Raw genomic sequence first — 26,434 nt, 5'->3', positions numbered from 1 at the left:
AAAATGAAAAATATGGCGCAAGTGGCAGTCGTGAAATATGAAAGCTGCTTGAGCCGCGCTTTTTTTCCACCCAGCCGGCGCTTATCTACAGCTTTATGAGCGTTATTCGATTTTCGTGCGTGCATTGTTCACCGCGGAGCACCGGAAACAAAGCGTTATCTTTAAGCCGAAACAATGTTCCTCTCTCAATCTGCGCATGAAATAACCGGTTGCAACGATCCGCTAGAATCGCCATCATCGATCACGTGTGTGATGTATGCAGCGATATCGACAGCGAATCCCTTTTTAACACAGACGAATGGTCCTCGCTGTGAAACCCAGAAATTTTTTGCCGATTTTTGCGCGTAGTATTTGTCGGTTGATACACGTGCGCGTCATGAAATCGAGCGTAGCATCCGATTTAAATGTATCGATTTTGCTGATGGCCTTCCAGATGTAACGCGATGCTTAGGTCGGAGGTACGGGGATATGTGAATATTTCGAATCTGCTGCTAAGCCCCGAGCTATTTGTACCTCATCCCCGTGGGAACAAAGTTAACTGTTGCCTGTATTAGGCGTATTACGTAGATCGTCTTCTCACAATTAGGCAATATAATTTAACGCTGTGCGCTGATGACAAAGTTATCCAGTGCGCAATATTGTTAAACATTATTCACGATAATTTTACCATCTAAAAGTTAAAAAAAAAATATGTTATACGAGCATTATTTATGCGGTTGCAGGACCTTTAATCATATCGAGGATAATGAACGTTGCGCTTTTCATAAATAATGATTATAAATAAAGCCCGGACTCTCGATATCGGAAAATATGCGACACATATTGCCATCAAAATATATGAGAATATATAAACCACATTTTTCGCATAATCCGTCAAAATATGATCAAATGGACAAAGGCTACATTAAATACTGGTTTTAATTATTTCTGAATGAAATCTCATATAGGAAATACAAACAGATTATTAATAGTTGACACTTGGTAAAATTATTGGAATGTCCATTATACATATTAAAAAGTAACCATCGTGATATTATTACATTGTGAAATTTGACACATTTAAATTATTTTCTTCTTCGTGTCATTTTATAATATTATTCGCGGTGCAAAAATGCATAAAATGTCAGCAGTTTTTATAGAGCTTCAAACTTGCTAAAACTATATACGTCTGTTTAATATAATTGTCGCGCATTAATAATTTTTTATATTTTGAACAAAGGAATGGAAAGCACAGAATATGAATCAAGAACAAATTAATCAATGAGAATTTAGCGCATATATGTATATACTGACCATTCACACATACACAGAATATACCACATAACGGCTTAAGAAAGATATTAATTCATAAATCACTTGGTGAAAAAGAGACCGAAATTATTCCCTTAAGGAGCAGGTAGTCAAGTTGATTTACGGGTTTCCATGAATCACCCAACGTTCGAGCTTCTCGTTAGTAAAAAAAATGAAGAACGCGCACGTTGTTAACACGGCCGAGAGAGAATTCGAGACACTCCGTTTCATGCGCTCGGAAGAACGCGGAATATTCGGCGAACCGTGCAAAAAGAATGCGCGGCTGGCAGGCAGTGCTGGGTATTACGCGAAAAGTTCGCGTTTGCAGCTTGCACGCATCTTCGTCGCTATTAACATTTCATCTGACGAAGAAACGGGGTTTGCGCCCGGCTATACACGCCGCTCTAGATAAGGGGGATACGCGTGTGCTGGTAGCTACGTGTTCGGGATGAGAGAAGAGTATATGCCACGACCCAAGAAATACCTTCCGCCGCCTTACTCTTCCTCGAGGTTGGCGTGCGCTCAGTCTGTTCACAAGATTCTGCGGGTACGCAAGTTGCCGCAAGGAGCTTCCTTCACCACTAAGTTGAAAACTTATGCTGACTCCGGACCGAACGGTCATGCCGGTCGGAGGGCAAGAGAGACGATACTTTGACACATATTTTATTTAGCGCACCGAGATATAGTTTATGAAAGAAAGTACGGATAATACGGGTCAGACAGAGTCGTAATGGGCATTTCATTTTGAATCCGAAGGAGCAGCAATTAACATGTCATTTACACTGTCAGCCAATTTCTCTTTTAGAAGAGAATTTTTTTCTCTTTCCTATTCCCTTCACGTTAAAGTTTTTATTAATAATATCGATAATAAGATATCAGTTAAGAAATCAAAATGACTGAAATAAAATGAAAATGACGATAGAGAACGGTAATTACAGATAAGATTCTTAGTTTTTATAATTTATTCTTCATATAATATATTTCTGTAATATTTTTAATATTTGAAGTAATTTATATCACATTCAGAATATACAGTTATTAATTAATAACTAACATAAAACTTATAGATAATAACTTGTAGTGTTTATGGCACATTATTTTTAATATTTTCTGCATCTCTAATAAAATGTATTCAATTGTTAAACTGTAGAATAAAGTTCTTTATATATATATAAATCAACAAGAAACTTTGACCTATGTTTTTATTTTATACATTTCATTAAAAAATTATTATTTTATATGCTATTTTGCTCAGTGATTTGCCTCTGCTTTTTTAATATTTTTAAAACGAGAATATTATTATTTTACAATATCGCTCTACATTTATCTCTGCCACGATCTAATTTTATGTTCGTTTGGTAAATGGATTTCTGTAAATCTGTTTATATAAATTATAATTAAACATACGATAAAAGAAGCATTATCCATATGTTTTCTTTTATAAACTATATTTTTTCGCGTTAAATAAAATATGGATTTTTTTATTAAGTCAAAATTTGTGGATGCGAAAATGAAGTCTCTAATGTACTAAGTCGATACCTTGTAAATTCTATGACTACGGAATTGTAGGGAGATTGTGAGAGGTCTTAGAAACTTGCCCCTAGCCCGAAGCGAACTATGCTCCGCTGCGGATAAGGGCACATTACTTTGATTCATCTATTATTTAATGGGGGCGCAAAAAGTTAGAAAAAAGAGAGGGAAGAAAGGGCGGTAAGTTTAGGACAGGGCATAACCATTTTCGCTCCTTTACGATGGCTCCGCTTAATTTGCTCCGCGATTGCCACTTCTACGCTTCCGCGAATGAAGACAGCTCCGAGATCCAATTTTACCTAGTTTTTCAACCTGTCGGTACGTCGGAGTTAGTACCTTTTATTCCTGCAGATCTTATCTTTCCCCTTTTCACTGTACCGTTTTCCCGATCCCGTTGCACCTCTTCACCTTCTTGGCCATCCTCCACTCTCGGTCTTCGCGTTACTTCTGTTTGCAACTTTGCACCTCTCTCTTCTCCAACCTATAGGAGATCCAGGCAGTGTATAAAGAGAAAAGGATTAACATGGTTGGAGTGTAAAATTAAATTTATTCCTCTGCAGATTTCCGTGATATCCTTAACCTCTCGAGATTCGTATATATCTTTGTAGCCATTGCGAATATCCGCGCGACTTTGACGTATTTTCCAATAACTGAAGAAGATATTAATTAAATTTAAAAGCTGAATACGAGGTGCAATTAGCGGAACTCCAAGGCGCGCGGGATTATCGAAGATTATTTTGAGTTTATAATTGTAAGCAAAAGCATCATTAAAATAAGGGGAATTGCTTTATTCTTTTACGAGTAGTTTGGACGTTAACTATGAAAGAATACGGTTTTAGTTTTCAAGTTTTGTTCCCCATTTTTATTAATTAATTAATTAATTTGAGTTTTAACGGGGTAGAGATGTTCACTGATTTAATATGCAAGCGATACGCGCTAGTTGAGTATTTTGCCTCTCCGACCTTTGCCTTTTTAATCCTCCGTTGAATTTTATCTCAGTTGTTACGGTCCCGCCGCTTGAATTAGTTAAAGAGCCTATCGGAAAAGTGGCGACAGACCGGAACGAACCAACTTGGGTAAAACACTCCTTTGGGTGTATAAAGCTGTATTAGGCGTCGTATCTTACTTCATCGTGCAACTTCCTAGTGTCGCTTGGAGACTTGCGATCCTTCGGGGATTTACATGCGGTCGAGAACCATTGAGCGGGACAAAGTGAATAATCAATGTGCACAAAATTATGTTATGTGTACCATGACTTTCATTATCCGCGGAGAATCAGCGTTCTGCAAGCGGGAACGGTACGTTCGAGAGAGAATGTTATACGAGAAACGCGGAAATATTACTGTCATCCGTGGAAATATTGCTGTTATACGCATTTTGAACAATGAAGTTAATCCAACTGAAAGTGCTCTTGAAATAGTTGGAAGAAGGAAGTTAATACTTATCACATAAAATAATATCGCTGGATAAAAAAAGACGTAATCTGCTTTCACTTTTCATTGTCTTATATATCAATTTATTTAATTCGATAATGAAAACAATGAAGGACTATTAATTATATCTAGATGGAAAAATTATTAAACACACAATCCCTTCTGCAAATAAAAGATTATATTTCTAGAGAGTCTGATAATTATTTTAATTTATATCCATATTGCACTTGTGAATATGTTACAATTAATTAATATAAATCTTGCGATAGCAGATTTTCTCTCGATTGGCTTATATACATATTTAGACTTTTCTTCTACATATCAATTAGAAGTATTATACATAGAAATATAAGAGAAATAATAAGATTATTGACAATAAGTTTAATGTAACAGATACGATTTCACAAAGACCGATAAACGACAATATTTTATAGAAGAGCAACGAATAAAATACAATGCGAAGAAAGTAACAATAATTTGGTGGAGGTGCCTCGATTTTTCAACCGGGTTCATTATTCTTTCTTGCGACTTTCCTCCCTTTTTTTAGCGTTCCTTCTGGTATTCCGGTTTCTTGATAAATAGTTCCTGGCAGTTTGACCTTTCGATGTGAATTCACGAGAAAAGACAAATCGATTCCGTTCCCCAGTGACCCGATCGTCTGTAACAAATATTACATCGTTCGATAACCGTCTACAAGGTTTTTCCGTTTCTTCCGTTTTTTGAACGTAATAAAGAGCTGTGCAATATTAACTGTCTCGAATCCTGTGTTTTTTAGTCGGTCAGAACGATCGACTGATCGTTGCTCAGACTTCGCGCGATATGGAACGACGATGTCACTTTGTATATAAAATTTTTCAGCATGCTCGCAACTTTTTTCACTCACTCTGCATACAATGTAATCCTATGGTTGTGTTACATTGCCACGTAAAGCGCAGGTTACGTTTCACGGAGCTTACGTGGCGGAACGTAAAGTAAATACCGCAGACTTGAATAGTCTGAACTGCGTAAGCCGGGCGTAACATACCGCTGTATGTATCTACGTCGCTATCACGATGAAAGGCTGAAGCTCCGAAAAGCTGTCTCCTGATTGCGCGTAACCGCGCCCGGCGCCAAGATTGGTCCATTAATCTTACCACGGACGCACGCGATTTCGCAGTTTCATGAAGAGGCTATGTCCTATATAAATGCCGCTCGAAGTATCGGCGCCATAGTGCAGAAAATGCAGTTGTGCAATTGCATAGTGGCGGTTGTACCAGTATCGAATGAGAAAAAAGAGCGCGCGCGCAAGAAAGAGAGAGAGAGAGAAAGAGAGAGAGAGAGAAGAAAAAAAGCAACGGCAGAATGGCTCGTATGCGAACTCCAACAATGAAACCTTCCTTAGCAGTACACCGTTAGCGAAGCTCGCGAATGGAACAACAGTCGTGGTCAATGGATGGAATTCAGTTATCCAAGTTTGAATGTAACAAAAAAATTGAAAACCCACTAGAATCACAAAGAAAAGAATTTTAACAAAAGTATCATAAAGTATAAAAGCGTACTGTTGATATTTCTGTGATTTTTCTCGCGCAGTTAATATTGAATTAGGAAAGATTTTATATGCGACATATTATAAACGTATTCTAGATATATATGTATTAAAACTATAAAAATAAATAGTATTTTAATGGCTTAATTCGACGGTAAACGCTTGCAAAATATCTATGTCATAAATGAATTCCTGTAAATTCCCTAATAGATTTATTTCAAAATTAAACGTTTATCGTGAAGTTATCTCGTGGAAATTATTATAAATTTTTTGCGCAAAGTCAAAGTTAAATGAAACAAAGCATTTCGACAGATTTATGTTTGCTATTAATTTATTGCAACGCGCCGCGCAATTATTCGCAGTGCGTAATTGTAATTTCAAATTTTCACTTGTGCGCGAAAGACACAAAACATGCGTATATATTGGCTCTTACAAATTTACATTTCCCTCGTGTAATCTACTACTCTCGTGCTCATAATGCAAGTAATTTTACTCTCTGTCATCTGCGAATGTAATTATCCTCAAGTTGCTCCGTGGCTCGCATTTATGAGACGCACGAAGTTATATAACTATTGGGGAAGCACCGTCACTGAACATCGTTAAACTCGCGACAAACGGTTGTCATAATCTCCAAGTTTAGATAGTTTCGTCACCTCGAATTCGCTGGAAAATATCATAACGTTATCACGCGTTACCATCCACAAAATTTGCAACGATTCGTACGCACTGACCTACATATTGCAAATATTGTGTAAACAACGTAGCGTATATTATATATTTTTTTTTAAATTAAGATAAACTATTTAATTCTGAACAGAATATATAAATTGCTAATGGCTCCGAATATTCTAAAGAAATGGATAAAAATTGGGTAAAAAAACAATTTTACAGAGAAATTTTTATCGCATCTATTTTTTATGCTGACATCAGTTTTACAAGTGTAAGATGCAAAAGACTATAAACAAAAACATTTTGACAAAGCATCCATATATCTTTTCCAGTATAAAACGCTTTTAAAAAGTAGCGAAAACAGAACTTTTAATGGAAGAGCTTATATCTTTGTTCACAGAGATTCATCTTTCAAAAAAAAAAAAAAAAAGAATTATGAGAAACCTTATCGTCATACTACGTTAAAAATTACAATTGGTGTAAAAGTTAACAAATATAATAATTGTTGGCTAAATGTATTTATTTTATCGATAAGTTTAAAAACTTTGCTCTGATTCGACCACAGGTTAAGATGCACTTGCGTGTTATGATTTGCTTTTATTATCGATAGATTTAATGGCTATATATGCGAACCAGAGAATGTCAGATTTATTTTTCAACCGTATAAAAAAGCACCGTGAGGCATTTTAACACAACGCGCTGTAATTTTACACTAGTCAGGGCTGGGCTCGAGAGTCACCACCATAGTCATTTGAAATCCTATTTTCGCATAGTGTAGCGAGCGATTGTAGAAGGATGATCAAATGAATGACGAGGCTGTATCGAGTTTCGTAACTTTTAACCCTCGATCAATAAATTTTGCGCTGTATTATAAATTTTTTTGCGAGATTACTTCGAATAGAACAGTCAAATCGAATCATTAAGGTCCTTTTATCGACCATGACAAATCTCTATTTTCTATAAATTTTTAATCAATATTACTAATGTAATTTTTGAAATTAAATTTCCTTACATTTATGATTCATCGTGCACATGAATTCTTTCCTATAGATAAAACTCCTTTAATGTGATAATAGATCAATAAATTTTGCGCTGTATTATAAATTTTTTTGCAAGATTACTTCGACTAGAACAGTCAAATCGAATCATTAAGGTCCTTTTATCGACCATGACAAATCTCTATTTTCTATAAATTTTTAATCAATATTACTAATGTAATTTTTGAAATTAAATTTCCTTACATTCATGATTCATCGTGCTCGAGAATTCTTTCCTATAGATAAAACTCCTTTAATGTGATAATAGATTAATGCACTCTTATGATCATCGCGTTTTGATGCGATAAGGGAAGATAAATTTCTCATAAGTCACATAAGTTGTGCTTTCAAAGTGACGCGCGTCACTTGTGAACGGCGTAAACGATGTTCCTGGCGACGTATGCCCGTGTTCATCGCATGTCACGTGTCACCTCGATGCACCATCTCGCATATAAATCTATGAAACTGTTTCAAAATGACATATTGCGGACAAAATATCGCTAATATGTGTTGTTTCATCTCGCCAGCGTGGCAATTCAGTGGTAATTCAGCGTGGTAATACAGTAATACTATGAGGAGTACTATCAATTTTTCTAGGATGACTATCAATTTTTTTATGGAAAATCGATGGATATTAAATTACATTCTCGGGTGTTAAAATTAACGTTACATTTAACAATAAGTGCAGATTTTTTGAACTTATATCTTCTACTTTCACATATACGTTTGTATAACGAAATGACACGAATAGAGTGTTTTATAACTTATGATATTTTGACTGCATTGTTTTTTAGATTATAAAAGAAGATTCAATCGTATTTCTCGATTTTACAAACAAATATTCTGGAACAGATACGGGTTGAATGCGGTGCTGTTAGCGTAGAGTAGGTATTCTCTGTACCAGAGTATTCGTCCGTTAATCGAGTTCACGAGTAATATCAGAGTACTCGAAAATCACGGGTTCGATTTAATGGATTTCGATTAAACTGATTCGCGAACGTTTTTGATCTAATCGGATTTTCGATATGTTTCACGTTGGCACGCTCTACGATCTCTGATACTGTTTCACTGTTGATATATCGTTGTTATGACAACCTTGTGCAAACAATCGGGGCTTTTAGAAATTAATTTACTTTGAAATAAAATTCTTTATCAACTGCTATCTTAAATTTTTGCGATAGTCAATCTTCGAATTCTCTATAACGTCCCTTGCACTCTTTTGTGTTACAGGACGACAAGCGAGGAATCTATTACTGGGACAAACATCGGGTCATCATCACGGTACGCAGGATGCATCATTATCGGACAGTTACAATAACAGTGAGTGACCATACGTTGACGAGCGCAATCCAACTGGAAATCACTAGCGAAAGCCGCTAGATCCCGTGGGATGTTGTGGGAATGCACTCGATGTCGAAAATCGGACTCGCGTGGCTGCGCGTTGCGAGTGTCAACCGGGACCGAGCATTATCGTCCTTGTTGTTTGCGTTAAAGGCCAAAATAAACTAGGAAACACCAGCGCTTTCGCGTTACGTTAACGATTGCTGCACGTGTACAGGACGCACACGTGTGTGTCGACAGATATTGTACGTGGAGTCGCGGGCACCTCGTGAAATGGGCCATTTCGCGCCTCGGCATATCCGCTTGCTTGTAAAATAACTTTCCCTCTCCTCCCTGCCACGCGATTCGATTCTTTCCCGCACCACCGACCTCAAGCTCTTTTCGATATTATACCGCGACGTTAAACCGACGGTGGGCTTATCGCCGTATCGGGTGAGCAGATTGTTTTATATGTATAATCTCTATTGAAAATAATCCCTTTTCCCCGTAGCATATACGCGCGCGAATGCTGTCACCTATAGCAATGTATTTTTATGCCGCCCGTTTTTTGTGTCACATATCGATCATTACGAAACGGTGAGCGCTAATAAGTTATTTTTTGTCAAATCGCATGATGGCTGCATAATGCAAGCAACAAGCTATAAATGTTATTCAATGGACAGCGCACGTCAAACGTTTGGTAAAATAAAAAGCGATGCAGTCGTTTCAATTTTACGAGTTTCGTTATTGCATATTAAAGAGTGACATATGCATAATCATTTAGAGCGAAGCATTGCAATTTTTTGTTATTGTACATATAAAACGTGACCGACTTACGCTCTTATAGAAGGAATTTTAGCTGCTTATATTGCGGTCTAACATGTAATCAAAATGCAGTATATATAATAATAGCTGCAATATTAATACTTGCCACTATTCGAATCTATTTTGGCTATTTTGCGTTTCAGAACTTACTGATATTTTTTTTCGCGTTTGCTTTTTAAACAAAAAAAAATAAATGAACATATTTGAAAAGAGGTCGATTGCCATCGATAATTGTACGTTTGTGAAAATGTAATCCGTTTCAGTATTGAACTTCTGCTATTGAACTTAGGCTTCTGTTACAATTATTGTATCTTTTATTGGTAATTACAAAAATGGGAGAACATGATCTTATTTTGCAAATACAATTTGAATATTGAATGAATGGCGAGAATATCTATAAGTAAAGGTTATTAAATATTTGATTTTTATTTCTCGCTTTATCTCTGGCATGATTATTTAATTTTTTAATATTTAATATTGTGGCTACACAGTATGTCATTTCTACGTATTTTTGATGTCTTACGTTCAAAACATATATGATTATCTCGTTAAACATAAATTCTCAATGGACATATTTTTACGATTAAGTACTGACAAATGTTAAAAGTATTGATTCCCGCAAATCAAAAGTAATTTTTTCTGTTCTCGCTCGGTATAGCTAGCTTAATGACCATTTGCATGTGTCTTACCGCTCGATATCAGAGAAGCACTCTGGGTAGGGGTGATTCGGCGAACAGTCAAATCCCAACGTCAGATAAAAATATATATCAGCCGCGTCACAAAAGTCGGATGAAATCTCGCCCAGCTCCACCACATCTCTCACTCATCTACCCCTTCCCCCGCCCTCCCATTTTGCCCGCTATCACCCGCTATCGCCCTCCTCGATTCTCCACATTCTCGCCTTTCTCGTCACAGGATTCTAGCCTGATTTTTTGTTCGCGAAAATCCGCGATGGAACCTCCATGCGGAGAGAAGTTTCGGTATGCAGTAGCTCTCTAAGTGCCCCTTCCCCGGCCTCTCCGTCGCCATCCTACCGTCTCTTCTATTTGCCCGTTCCGCGCCGCGCCGATCGATATCACCGACACCCGTGATTTCAAAGCCGGCTGCCGGCTGTCGGCTGCCAGCTTTCGTAGCGGGATGGAAGGTAGCAGAAACGCGCGGCAAGACGCAACGTCGGTGTTCCATGGAACACGCGCGAATCATTCGTCACAATGGTGACGTGCTGCCGCTCGACTTGCACCTCCCTTGCTGTCCCCGCAATTTCTCCCGTTCCGAGGGAGAGAAGTCTATCGCTACGCCCGTACGCGCTCGTTCGACGTTTCCTTCCTTCCTTCCTTCCTTCCTGCCTTCCTTCCTTCCTTCCTTCCTATCCTCCTTCCTTCTCCCCTTCCCGTCCGATTTCCCGCTCCACCTGTTTCCCCAACGAAGAGAATTCCCCCTTCGCCCAAAACGCGATCTCACCGTCGTCGTGCGCGCCGAGACTAATCGGTAACATGGGCACTCGGGAAATCTTACGATCTGACCAATTCCCCGGGAAAAGGAACGACAACTCTTACGCTCCAGGCGGAACCGACGTTTCTTTGCGACGTTAATTTGCGATGTTTCGCTTACATAGATTTCTCGCGAGATTTTTAATATTATAGATGTTCTTTGCGTTGCATCGGCGGTAAAAACACAGAGGGCAGTGCATCGGTATGACGGTAATGTATGCACATCCATGCACGAGCAGAATCTGCGAGCATAAGATCGCGAATGTAGATTCTACATATATTATATTTGTTTAGATTCTAATTCGCGCGCGCGCGCACGTTTCTTTCGACATAACGTTATGATTGATTACTAGAATTTTATTAAATTTTATTTCAACATTTTGTTATGACGTGAATGATAATGAGGACAGAGATAATTTCGTGTAGTTGCCATTATCGGATTCATACCGAGGTGAAGCGAATTCACTTTACAGCGCATGACCCAAAAAAGTTTTAATCATATCGCATTAATAACGTAAACTAATCATGCGCCAGTTAGACTGTTAATTAACTGTCTCCACTGTCGGACGGATGATGAATAATTTAATGTTTACGGTTCGTTTGCACCCTAATCAACCGAGTTGCCTGCGTTAAGCGGGCAATGTGGGAAGTTGGGGTTGTTTAGATAAACCAAGGAGATGGCATTATTTGAAGAGAAGTTTACTCGTCGTAAGACAATCAGATTCGTAACTAGACCTTGCGCCGTGAATAAGAGCTGAATAAGATCCGGCTGTAATTTGCGGAAATGAACCGATTGTCATCTCGCTGATGTGCATGCGCGAATGACGATATAAACCGGAGAGTAAACAAAGCTAACGGATACAATTTTTATCAACCAGCAATGTATATAATTATTAACAATATTGGTAAAGTATAAATGTGTAAATGTTTATAGAGACTAAATTTTAATTATTATTTTTATTTTTATAATTTTTTATTATTAAAATTAAGCCTAATATTTTTATAAGGTTAAATGAGATCAATTATAATATTAATGGAATACTTGATCTTTAAAATTGAATCTTATCTCAAACATTTTTTGTAGTTTGATATCAAACAGAGCCATGCAGGCGATCACGTTGGGTGAATACAGATTATCAAAATTATATCGCAATAATACAAATGAGAGAGTTCGTATTAACGTGACTATATATATATACATATATAAATACAATAATCTTCATCTTAATCTATATCACGATCGCGTAATAATTAACATACGTTGTATTACGTTTGAATGTGCGTGACACAAAATTTTAATAGCTCTAAAACCTCGCAAACCGGGCATACCGTATTGCAAATAATATTTGTTCTCGTTAAGAGACAAAATCAAAGGCGATAAGGGAATAAGGGACGGAGTTAGAGACCGAGTATAAGAAGACCGTGCTTGAATCTTAAACTAACCGGCACGACTACCGGCACATTTCGGAGACGAAGTGCTCAGGCGCGGGCATGAATATGAATGAGTCCGCGGGGTGATATTCTGAAGTGCGAAATAAAATAATTTCCTTCGTCGTAGCTCTCGCGGCTTCGCGTTGCCGCGGAATATGCACGAGGCCAGGCACACGGCGTCATTGGGAGATGCGCTGGAGGCGAGAAAGAAGAGCATGGGAATAAAGTACGACGAGTGATGAACGTAGAGGAGAGACGCGTGAGATCCGCGAGCCCGTTTCTTTATCGCCGTGGCGAACGACGTTTCTCTCGCGTTTCTACGGCGCGATATTCCGTCTGTCGAAATTTCCGACGGTGGTCTGGAAGCGAGGGGAATATATACGCGGAAACGAGACGCGGGAGAGAGGGGGGGGGGGGAATACGCTACGAGTGGTGAATAGTTAGTAAACGTTAAGTAACCGGCGCTGTATCGACCTGCCAAGTGTGTGCGTATCGGATTTCGACGACGACGGTGGAGATGGCGGCGGCGCGGCGCGGTGCGGCGCGGCAGCAGCAACCCCGAGGCACAATTCAACAAGATATTACATTTAAACGGGACTTTATTTACTCAGCCGACTGCGTTACTCCTGCGCCGCGGTACGCGCTCCCATCCCCTTCTCATCTTTTCTCTTACCTACTACGCGTTTCCGTACCAGACGACACTTCCTGTGGCTATTATCCAGCGTGTCGCCCGTTCCCGTCTCGTTCCCTCGCAGTTATTCCGCCTACAAATCGCTACCAGATGGGGAAAATTGAATTAGTCAGGGCCCCACACTTGTAATTATAGCCTGGCCGCCCATCGCGACCGCTCTACCCACGGTCTTACCACTGGGTCTTGCTATCTCGCTCCTGCTACTTCCGTCCGACTTACCGCGCGTACGGGACCGCCGGTAATAGCAGTAATTTTTCCGACGTTAATTTCATGCAAAACTTTCTAGCTTCGGTCGTCGTCTAGATCGCGAATGGTCGTTCTCTCTTTCTCTCTCTCTCCCTCTCTTTTTCTTTCTTTTTTAATTTTTTTATTCTTTGAGCGCAAAGTGAATCTGTACGCGCGCCAACCGGAGGTGGCAGAATCGGGGCGGGAATATTAGAAATATTGGCCGAGTATATTTTTCGCTGGAGTCACCCCTTCCGCAACGCCTCCGAGGGGTGGGTTTCACGTATATATGTCACACGGCACCCTTAGTGGTTCCCAGCCGTGCCTCTGGAGTGCTTTTAAAAATAATGAAGATCACTTTCTCTGCCCTGTTATTTTCTTTTTATCCGACCTCCCTGCTTCGTCGAGCTTTCCTTTATTGCCTGATTTATCGCTTGACGTTGCAGTGTTAATATATTTTCCGTGGGATTAAATCCTGAAATATGACGACTTCGAAACCGAGACTGCTTACAGTTCTGCAAGAATGTAGATTTTGCGAAAAAATGACTAATAGCATGCCGTTGAAACGAAGATATCTGCAAAACTTTCTTACGCGATAAATAGAGATGAGATAAAGAATCCCTTAATTTATAGAATTTTTTAATATTTCAACGCGAATTTCTCTCTCCTTGCCCCACTTTCCTTCATTAGGTTTCATGCTAAGAGATATGATGGCAAAATTTAATAACGTTGTTTTTCTTCTTATGTACACCAGTCTCTTTATCTCCTCTTTGTTTACACAATTTCCATCCTCTCTTTTGAAACGTTGTAATTACAGCCAGTACTTTAGCTTACAAATGTCAGAGAAAAGGGAGTTTATTATCCGAGAGAAAGCAAAGAAATCTGAAGGACTTTGAAATTCTGCAATATAACGCTGTATTGATGATTAAACAGTAATTATTTCCTATCTTAATTTCTCGAGCGTGAGTTCGTTAAAGCAATCTGGGTGTAAGATCTTCACCGATCTCTGTGTTTAATATAGGAATGTTCACGTCGTGTTTTCCGCTCGGTACATAATACTTGTCATGGAAAGAGCCGGAAGAACAACAATGCTTACTCTGAGAGAGGGAACTCATGACTTTCATAAGTCTTTGTGCGTTTTCCGAGCGAGCTACCCGAGCACGGGTTGCAACTTGTTAAAATTCCATCGTGATTTCCGCGCGAAGCTGCGAAGGTAGAAGCACGTCGAAAGAAACGATGCCAGCACTCGGATAATCTCGTGGCACAGATTATTGAGCACGTTTCGCACAAGTCCTTTTCCGTTTACTTCAGTAAACCAATAAACTCTAACTTTATTTCAGGTAAATCCCTACGAGTTTCATGTTCGAACTATTCGATCGGTGAAGATTTTCTTGTCTGAAAGGCTTGTCGAAGCGCACAAATCGACTGGCTGTATTGATGCGAATATTTATATACTCCTACTCAAAAATTGTGGCAGCATAAAGATAATATTTTATACGCGCAAGTATTTTTTTCTCTTTTAAATATAGTTTACGTTATATTACATATTTATAGAGTGCGGATGAAGAGAGGGATATCTTATACAATTATATACGCGTATAGGATTTATTTTAAAATAATATATGTCATAATAACCCGAGAAAAAAATGAGTATAATATGGTCAGATGTAAAAATACATTATTACATACGAAAAGATCTAAATAACATGTAATTTTATATGATTATATGTAATCAGATCCGAAATTCGGCGCGATATGATATTATCTTTGGATAGATCTTTTTATATCTAATAATATATTTTTACATTTGACCATGTTATACTCATTTTTTTCTCGGAATGGTTGCTTCGATCGATGATGATCGAACATTCATCATTTCATCGTGATGAGGTTGCGATCAGACCAAACATAGTTATAGTTTTATTCTGTCGTCGCGTCTCTCTCGTCGCTGAAAATCTACATTCAGCGTGAATTTTATTGAAATAGTTTGCAGTAAAAGTTTATTATTCCCGATTGAAGAGTTCTTCACCGGATAGGTTCGTATGGACATCATGCAGCTTTAACCGTTTCTCGAATGTCGCGCGTTTTCAACAGACGAGGGGAAACTTCTCCCCTTCCCTCTCCCTCCCCCTGACAAACGTCTGCAATAGCGCATAGAACAATCGGCAATGTTATCTCGCGTAAGATCTTGCTTGATCGAAATACCTAGCGGAAATGGCCGGTCCAACTGTTAACTTCTTCCCGTGCGCCTCGACGAAATAGTCTCGCCCGATTCGCCTCTGCCGTCCTTCGCCGCAGTTCGCTGCAAAATGCAGATACAGCTGGCAGCCGAAAAGCGGGTCGCAGTTTGGAAATGAAATTTCGCGGGAATTTATGATAGTTTGCACAATAAAAGTTACCGTAGCTATCCGCGCAATCGTATCCCATGATAGAACCGCGGTATAACATATATAGTATAACGGAATATTCGTTTTACTTTACACATCGGATACGATATGCTGTGGGATAAAAATATACAAGGAATAACAAACGCAAATAAGGGTTCGGCATTATGTAATGTAAACGGTGTAACTGTGTTTAATTCTGAGTCCACCGCAGATACCATTCCCAATTTATTAAATTAAACCAATACGTGTTTTTGAGAATTTGTTTGTACAGTAGAAGCAGTATTTTTGTTAACGTTTTAAGGATCGTTTTCTGAAATTATTTTACTTAAAATTTAATAATGTTATATAATTTTTTGTATAATTTATATATTACTTATATTAATTCATTATAATATACAGATTTAAAGTTCTACTCTGAACTCAGCTATTTAATATTACGATACAAGCACGATATGTATATATTTATTGTAACAATGCAATAACTATATTTTACATTTTAATTATACTAAAGAAGTTATATGTATGTACAATGCAAATTGAAAAGAAAAATCTGTTTAATATTATATTTATATTTTATTTTGGGCATAATGTAGGTAATATGAGAGAATTTTGCAATCCGTGGTTTCTAATCATCGAAGAGTTGTATCATTATTGTATAAGCGGCGGCAATATGGCAACAAAAAGCAAAGAGGTAGACAAAGTGAAGCGGGAACTTAATGAGAAACCATTGAATCACCTTTGGCACCGCCAAACGCTATTGCGGTTTCCGGCACGGTTGAAGGTGATGAAGTGTGCTAAGAAAACACCGAAGTGCGGCTGTGGAAACGTGGATAGACAGACGCAGGGGCGGTTGCCTCCAAGGCAAGAAGCGTGACCCTTAATTTCGTTTCTCGTTAAATCGTTCTTTAACGAGAAAATAAGGCCGTCTTTGAGTCAGAACTCTTGAGATACAAAAATGCGATTTTTCCTTGGCGGTATGTACGATAATGTCAAACGAGATGAGACATAAATGTCGCAGATAAAAAGTGATGTTCTCTTTGTCGCAGTTGTCACATGATAAGATTTCGAATTCCATATAATTTGCCAGTAGTCTATAGCATTTCTCCATTCTTCAAAAACACACGCGCTTAAGATATTCAAATTTAATCTTCTATGTATTTCTTAGCAAGATAAATTAACAATTCATCTCACTAAACGTTTTCGTACTTTACATGGCGATTAAACTGACAAGTTATTTTAAGATCAGACAATATATAGCAAATAGCTCTCGCACATTTCACGGTTATTGTCATCTCCGTTTAGATAATACGCGAGCTACGGGGGAGCTCACGTTGAATACCTATTCCAAAACTGTTCGCAGGTACGTGTGACGGCAGAAATTCATATTCATTAACTGCGGACTGTTATGCACGAAATTCACGGTATATCTAGTATGTAATGTATTGTGTCTTTCGAGCGGAGTCGAGTCATATTATTAAGCACTCCGTGCTATACCGACACATGGGCTTACCTTAATCAAAGCTTGTTAATCAGTTTGATAACGACTTTCCGAGGACGTGCTTGCGAATTCCAGCAGTTTCACTCGATTCTCACTCCCATTATCATTAACACGTTGAATACTCTGACGGCCATTATGACAGTGGCATGTCTCGTTGATGCGCGGATAAAATTTAACGTACTATACACTGTATCACCAATCAAGTTGAGACAACGAGCGTATTTACCTAGACTGAAACTTCAAATAGCCGTAAAGAAATTTAAAACGAAATCCGAGAGCTTAAATATTTATTGAATCAACATGAAATGGCGCATTTTTCAATAATGATTGTACAAGACGTAAGAATTTTAGGTCACATAAAAAGTTTTCAGTCTCATCTTCTTGATGTGCACAATATAAAAACTCTCATCGCAACACTTTGAGAAAGTTGGACCTACAAAACCATTTACTCTGACATTTTACCATCGCAATGAATTTCAAGTTGCTTCAAGCGCGTCATTCGTTTTTTCCCTCATTCCCCGTCGCCGTCGTAGGCGCGACAATTAACACTGCGAAGTGTTTTATAATAAAGCACTTGGGGGCATAATTAACACTGTCCTGTATCCGAGCTGTCGCGCTTAAAAGACCTAAAAGTAACTCAAACTTATCTCGAAGCTTGTCCCACCGTTCTGTCTTTCGTTCTCTTTCCTCAACGATATTTTCCACTCCATCCCGCTTCCTTTCTTCTATCTTTCTGTTTCCCGTTCTCCGCGAGTTCTTTGTGCCCATAAATAATTCAGATGCTCGGAACGTAAAGACATTAACGAAGGTAAAAGCTTTTAAGGAAGACCCGGTTTGAATCTTGAACTCGTTACACTGCTTTAACGATAATAACTCTGCAATCAGGTCGGACGATGCATTGTCTAGACATGCGTGCAGGCGTGCCAGCATCAAACGTTTGTAAGTGAATAATAGTCGAAGTGATTAATCAAGTACTTAGTTCGTGACAGGTTTATCTTGATCAGATACATAGTGCGCGGCAGAAAGGAACATTTATTAACATGAGTGATGCCAAAGCGAATAATCGTTCATGTTATTTCATCCCTTACATTTGAGAACTTAAACATTTTTTTATATCTCTTATTTTTCTCAATTAAATTACACCATAACACGAGTAAAATAATACGTCAGGATTAATATAAAATCATTTATATAAATATTTTTTAGCAGAGTTTCGGATTTCACGTGATTTAGGAAATGATTAATGACTGACTCATAATAATAATTCTACTATTAATATAATTTCAATTTTATGAAAAATAATCTACTCTGAGGGGAAAAATGATTATTTATTATAATAATATCATATATTGTATTTTTTATAACTACTTTATCTCACAATTACGCATTACTCAGCAATGAGTATTAATTGTTTCCGCGCAATGTAAGATATAAAAAATGCGAATGAATAGTAGAAGCTTATTTTTTAATTAATTTACGCTATAGTCTGTTTTAGAGAAAAATTTCTGCTCGTAATGGCCGAGACAACAGTAATTTAACAGATTATGATAAATAGGTGCCGGTTATATTAATGTAACCAGAGCTACGCTGACTCTCCAGTTTACAATATTTTCTATCTCTATGTATACCACGGGGTGTAATTTCGAAAAGGACAACAAATTACTAATCAGACTTAGTTATCTCAGACGGCCGTTGCAACTTAGGGATCTTAAATTGAATTTCCTCTATGGGGAAATCTCCATATTTCCTGCAAGAACACTTGAGCATCTGATAACTGTTTACGTTTTGTTATGTAATAACGTTAAATATTAGGAAAGAAACTGATGCAATAAAAAATAAGTGTCATGCTCTAATTCCTATAGTATTTTAATGATTTATTTTATTTTGTTGTTCTAAAACATTTACATTATTGTTGCAGACTCCGAATTGCCCCGATTCGCCGAGGAAATCCAAAACGTGACAGTAAGCGTGGGACGTGATGCTCTGTTGGCTTGCGTGGTGGATAACCTACGACATTATAAGGTACTTTAAATTAAACTATCTTTATTACTACTGTATGTATGTCAAATGTCATGCAGAACATGGCTAGCTACTCGAATCATTTTTGCGTTAAATCCATCAATTATATAAAATTGTTTGAGAACATTAATGGGACAACCTTTGATATTACAAGGTAACATGCTTGAAATAAAATTTCTTTTCCGTTTCTGTTCCACGTTCCACGTGTCAGATTTTATGTGGAATACTGTTATCGTATAACTATTCGCGTTCTCCCCGAGCCAAATTTGTGCCATCGATTGAAACATTTAGAAAAATTGAGGTCGCGTATCTATATTTATTATGATCGAAAATGTCAGACACCTTCTCTCTCTCTCTCTCTCTCTCTCTCTCTCTCTCTCTCTTTCTTTCTCCCTGTCTTTTCTCTCTTCTCTGTCTCTTCTCTCTTTTCTGTAAGCATTTTTCTCTGCAATGCATTTCTATTTTCTGCTCAATTCACGTCGTGCGAAATGAACGCAGATAAGAGTGGATATAGAACAGAAATAATAACTGCTAATACAATGAGACATATTATAAGAGGATGTAATATTCTTGTTGTTAAAAGCACATTGGCATTTATATAATTAATATATTATAATATAATAAGTGAGAATCCTGCAATATACTTGGCTAAAGTTTTCTTTAAATTTTAGTACATATTTTATACATGTATTCTGATCCTTCAATGGTTCCTTGTATTACACGGCGCATAAATGGAATACTATTCTGAATTCTGACACGAATTATAAATAGTCTAAAGTGTGCTGAAACGTTTTCAACATGGCAAATTGCTATTAAGCAAGATTCGAACTTTTCTTGCTTCTCCGTGCAAGAAGCGCTTGCACAAATTAAATGAAGATAGTATCTACTGAAATCCCTACGGCGTTTATGGTCCGTAGACTGCGAATTGGACGGTCCTAGTTTACGTACCGTTATCAAAGACTTCGCATAATTGCTTCATTTTCCTTCAGTTAATTGAGATGACGTAACAATAGGATACAATTTATTTTGCCGGGTAGCGACAACACTTACCAGAAATAATGCAGCTCGGCATAAGCTAATAATACGTTCCTTCTTCCCTGGGATAATGATCAGAATCAAGTAAAACTACTAAAACTTTACAAATTATTGTATATTTTGTATCGCGAACTAACTCTACTCGTCACGGATTTTAGTACATCTTATTAAACGAGTGAATTAAATTCATACGTTTCCTTTAAGTGCATTTCAGGAATGTGCCTCGGTACATGTAATATAATCTGCAAGGTATCCGCCACCCATCTTTTGAAAATTTAATGAGAGATGAAAGATTTATGTTCTCGTCGTTCGACGAGCTTTCGTACACTTTCGTACACTCGGTATTCGCTGCGCATTCCGAGGAGAAAGCATATTTCGCATTCAAAAATTTTCTTCCAGCGGCATTTCGATTCAGCTATCTATTCATCTTTTTAACCGAAAAGGCTTTTATATGAAAATGCGTTAAATGCTTTTCTATGTTAAAGCTGATAAATTTTGAGTTTGTAAGTTTTTACATCGAAAATATATATTGATTATAATATATATTTTTTCTCATAAAAATAATTTAAAATTTGTTTAAGTTTAAGTTAATATGTTTTAATCTACGTAATAAAACATGTGCTTGTTTTATAATTATTAATGTGCTAATATAATATAAACTTTTTTTTAAAATATATAGATACTTATCAAATTTTTATATAAAATCTTATGTGCTAGCTCTTCGTTTATATTGCTTTAATAAGATAGAAGTGGCATTTAACTTCGTTTTTATTTTATAATTATTATATATTTTGAATTCAAATTAGATTTGTTTTAATCTTAGGATAATCTTAGGATGATTACTTTTTCTATATAAGTACAGTTCAATTTCCCGTTTTTCCACTGTTAACGATCGTATAACTATATCAAGTTTGGGATGAACCTTCATCCGTTATGTCGATGAAAGCATGTCAGAAGTTGTGTCAAGATGAGTTATTAAAGCAATATTGTAACGAATACCATGAAACATCGCTCGGTACGAGCGTATAAGTGTGCGTTCACGTGTCTACGCATACAACATGTAACATAGTCATGCCTACATGTATAAATACATATGAGTTGAGTACATATACGGGTAGAAAGCTAAAATATTCGCGAGTGAGCTGATCTTTTCTACGAGCGATACTCTCCAGACGTACTACTGGAAACACGAAACATACTTGAGTTGCGCTTGCGGTGGAAATTATACTGCTGTAGAATTTGCGAGACTTCGGGCATGTTTTGCATGCTCAAGAAACCTCTTGCCCGTATCGAAAATTCAACGACGAAAGTGTGTGAGAGACAGGCGGTAGTAGGAAGAAGAGTGAGTAGTTCTAAGCCTCCGTCAGTTTCTCGAGATCTATGTAAAGGATGGAGAGTACAACTTTATTCGATTATTAGGTTAAGAGAACGAAGCGAATACGATATTTTTTAGTAAAATATATAAACTTGTTGGAATATACATATATTCAAAATTATTAGTAAATAAGAAAGGTATCTCGTATGTTATGTGCGCCTCGAGATCCTATAAAAAAGACATTTTATAGATGAATCTAACATTAAATAACGTATAATCTATATAAAGTACATTGTCTTTTTTAAAAGAGAGAAATTAAAAATAAATATACTTTCTAATTTTAAATATAGTCAGCTTAGTTTAATTTGCAAATAAGTAAATTTGTTTAATAAAGTTGATCTAACTACTTAGTATTCAATATTATGTACCACAATTAATCTTACTTTTTATTGCTACAATTAAGTAGAATAAGGATAGAAAAAATTGAATCGCTATACGTATGTATATCGAGCGATGTTTTGATAATTAAGCAGCCAAGGCGGGAGTATAAAGTTAAGGAGTTTAAGAGAAATGTGTTTTATCGTATGTTTTAGGTGGCATGGGTGCGCGTCGACACGCAAACTATATTGTCGATTCATCAGAACGTAATTACTCAGAATCCCCGAATTACATTATCGTACAATGATCACCGGTCGTGGTATCTTCATATAAAGGAAGTTCAAGAAGTCGATCGCGGATGGTACATGTGCCAGGTGAATACGGATCCAATGAAGAGTCGTCAGGGTTATGTACAAGTTGTAGGTAAGCAAAATGTTTGATATCAAAGCTTTTTAAAACACACATATTTCTTACTTAAACTTAGACTTATTTGTACATTACAGTCTTCTAGAAAATTATGTTTCTATCAATATATTATTCAATAACGTGAACAAATGTACGTGTACATGTCTGCAAGCAAGCATATAAAGAATTCAAATTTTCGTAAATACAACGATCATGAAAGTAAAATTTATGAAAGTAAAAATTTTCTAATGTTTGTGTTACAGTACCACCGTCGATTATTACCAAAGAGACCAGCACCGACATGGTGGTCCGCGAAGCTTCCAATGTGACGTTGACGTGTAAAGCGACCGGATATCCGGAGCCTTACGTCATGTGGCGACGGGAGGATGGCAAGAACATAAATTATAATGGCGAGAGTGGTGAGTCATAATTAATTTACCATAATTTTCGCGAATAGACAAGCAAATAGGGCGATGATATTCGGAGCTCTACACCGGATAGGATAGTTATAACTTTCATAATGCCGTCGAGAGACGTACCGCTCAATAACACATATCGCATGCAGATGATAAATGATCCTTGCCCCTAAATTGGTCACTCCTAGATTGGTATTGCCGCTTAAATATGCGTTATATTTGTGGATTAGTTACAAAGTTGCGACCAACGACGATTATTTAGTTAAAGTATTATTTTACCAAGTGCTAAACTAAAAATATTTTTAAGGATGTATTTTTAATTTCATGCAACTTATAAATAATATAATATCCCAATATCTTGATATTTAATCGAGACATTTTAAAAATGACGAAATTTTAGTCTTTGCTAAGTATATTATTTATTTAAAATCTAGAAATTTAATTATTCTAGTAATAAATAGACAAATACACACACACATTTATAGACACAATATGAAGCTCTCGAAAGCAAAACAATACGTTGACCATTAGCTTACATGATAATTAAATGTATTGCCTACGTATTGTGGAATATTTTATAAATTTTCCGATATTGAACGCAACTCTCTTTCCTCTCTCCTCTCCTGTATTATATGTATACATCAGTGATTATCACTAATTAAGTCCGTTTTTAGGCATAATCACTCTTTATGCTTTGTATTTACGAAAAGAAAGCTGTCATATTATTAGCGGTTTTATAAAAGATAATACGTTTCTTTTTCATTCTATAAATAATACGATTTACGTGAGGAAATACAATGATACGGACAGTTTATACATCTCCAAACCGGTATCATCCACCCCACTAACGGATGCTGTGCTTTAACGATTAATTATTCCTCGCCTAATCCAACATCAAAATTCGGTCGAGTAAGCCGTGGCCAGCACGCAATTATTCAGATGCGCGGTATAACCACTACATATCGCCAAACTGTACTGTAATGTGTCCAAAAGTGCAGTTGTGCAGTTCACAGCTAGTTCGAAGTTGAGGCTGATATATAGAGATATAGATATAGATGCTGTTCGATATACAATTTCTTCGATTTCTGCGCGATAAGTTACCATGCAGAACTCTTATTTCGCGTTGAATTTCTCAGGACGTCTTTCATTCTTACTTTACTTTTTAGTGAATAAAACGTAGGTGCTTGTAGCGATAGCCGAGCAATTTTTATATATTACAATGGTGGTGCTATAAAAAATATGATTTTAAGGTAGTTGCAAGTAGGTACTGCAATAGATTATTTTTAATTTAAATTGAATTTACGATGCACTTGATAAAAATAAGTAAAGCATTTATTGAATTATGTTAGTATCCATTATAGAAGATTGATAATTATCAGACTTCGATATAAATAATGTATCGATGATGGCGCAGCTGTGGCATCCTTATCGTTCCAACATGATGAAAATAACCCTACGACATAAGAACACGTCTGCTTCCTCGATCGCGTCTCGATCGATGCTAATTACTCTCTTAATTACTAATTATGACGAGACCAAAAAGTACAAGCCAGTCTGTCGGTCGGAGTGGAAATGCATGGGAAGGCGAGACGTCAAACCGTCTGCAGATTCCAGAGGGTTTCCTCAATAAAGGATAAAGGTCGGATTTAATTTCTGCTCGCTAATTTAAATTTTCATTGCCTTCCAGGCATACGCCGAGTGCCGACGCTCAGAGGATCGTCAGATCGTAAACCACTACTCTATACTAAGCCGGCCGTATAAATTGATACTGATAAATATGGATGTCGCGCGTTCTGATATGGAAAAATAGTCGATTACGTAGCGTGATCTACTGATTATCCGTTTCCAAAGTAATGCGCAATTTATTGTGAGCTAATAAGACAAATAAGTTGGAGAGTTCTTATATTAAAATTGAATTAGGATGTGCAATAAATGCGTATAATTTATTTTGTTTTGTTTGCTGTTTTACCTATCGCCATTCTTATTTACAGAGTAATTATTTATATACACGTCGTGTCATTTTATTTTGTTCTTACAATTAATTTGTAAAATAAGATCGACGATAATTAAAATAATAATTTTAAAGAATTCTTACGTGAACAGAATATCATGAAGTGATTTTCTTTTTAAATATTTTTTTTTCGAATATGTGGTTACACCTAATTTGACACCGTTACTTGAAAGTTTTTCTAGTTGCAAATATATTACTATAAATTCTGCAAAATCCATTAAATGCGTCCGAAAAACAACGTTAAAACAAATTAATTTGATATTCAGGGAATAAAGACGAAGAAAATAGTATGCTTTGAATTGCGTCTATTAGTATTTTTCTCGGTATTTTTAATTAGAAAAGATAATAATATTATAATATAAACGTAATATTGTTTTAGTATTATCAATAAAATTGTGTTTTACAAGTTCTTAAAACAGCATTCTTCGTTAATTTATTTTCAAATTTATTTTGTGAGTATAACAATAATTGCTATTCTTAGTTGTGATAAAAGCTCGTATATCTAAGCATCGTTTATTAATATGCAAATGCAAATGAGCATTACATCGCAAAAAGTTCCATCTCTTTTTGCGTTGTGCGAACATTATGTAATGCATTCGAAAATGCATGCTAATTTCATCGTAAATGGAAGTTAGTCATTAAACGCGAACGTATTAGAAAAATCCAATAATGCAGAGAAAGAAAATATTGTTGACGACGTAAGCGTCGCATTGATTATACGTATGTATTATTTCAAATTAGGATAATGCACTCGTAACAAATATTTACTGCCTTGAAAATATATGTTGCAAAGAACTTAAAATGATAGCTGACGTTATAAGATGGCATTTCGTAACATTACTGCGTAAAGAGGAAATAAACTTTTATGTCGCGCATAGCACATGAGCGTTGAAGGGTTTAACACCTTTTAGAAGCTATGAATATTTTATTTATATATCGAACCCATTACACACACTTTATCCATTTACATAAACTGTTTTTTCTCCAATTTACTCATATCTTTTTTGACTCTTTCATCATTTTCTTTTTAAAAAATTCAGTATTTAGTCTTGCAGAGAATGGAAGTAAGTTATTGTGTTCTAAACCCCCGTTGAAAACTTTCCGAACCGCTGATATTTTTATTAACCTCTAAAAATTTCGCAATTTTTTACATAATTTTTTAAAATTACAGATTCGAGTACTTTTTAATGGGAATCTAAAAGTACTCAATTACTATGCCATATGTGATATTACCATAAAATTAAATATAAAGAGTATAATAAAGTTTTCATATTAATTAAAAATTCAATTATGATTCTGTCAGTATTCTTTAGAGATCAGTTGCTATTCCATCTATCATTAATAATATCTGGAAAGTTGCCAGGCATACGTATCGATACGTGATCGATATCAATCAACGTACAGGAACGCTAACTAGTAAGCCGGCGCGGCGGTTCGTCATTCGAGAGAAGCGTCAGATTATCCGCGTAATTGGACGAAATATCGCGGTGGTGAATATGGCCCG

The 26,434-nt window shown here is 36.7% G+C and overlaps 1 protein-coding gene across 7 annotated transcripts in view; it reads left to right on the top strand.

Moving 5' to 3' along the window:
• The window catches only part of LOC139823441 (neurotrimin), a 171,637-nt gene that overhangs the window by 124,727 nt on the left and 20,476 nt on the right, over positions 1-26,434 (top strand). For 5 of the 7 annotated variants that reach the window (XM_071796002.1, XM_071796007.1, XM_071796003.1 and 2 more), the window contains exons 2-5: positions 8,715-8,804; positions 19,270-19,373; positions 22,314-22,521; positions 22,767-22,922. In XM_071796002.1, the coding sequence (XP_071652103.1) occupies positions 8,715-8,804; positions 19,270-19,373; positions 22,314-22,521; positions 22,767-22,922 (558 nt within the window). The remainder of the gene's footprint in view (positions 1-8,714; positions 8,805-19,269; positions 19,374-22,313; positions 22,522-22,766; positions 22,923-26,434) is intronic. The other 2 variants (XM_071796006.1, XM_071796005.1) reach the window with 1 other exon arrangement.

Source organism: Temnothorax longispinosus, chromosome 12 (genome assembly GCF_030848805.1).
Source record: "Temnothorax longispinosus isolate EJ_2023e chromosome 12, Tlon_JGU_v1, whole genome shotgun sequence".
NCBI lineage: Eukaryota > Metazoa > Arthropoda > Insecta > Hymenoptera > Formicidae > Temnothorax > Temnothorax longispinosus.
This window is presented reverse-complemented; position numbering and strand designations above follow the sequence as displayed.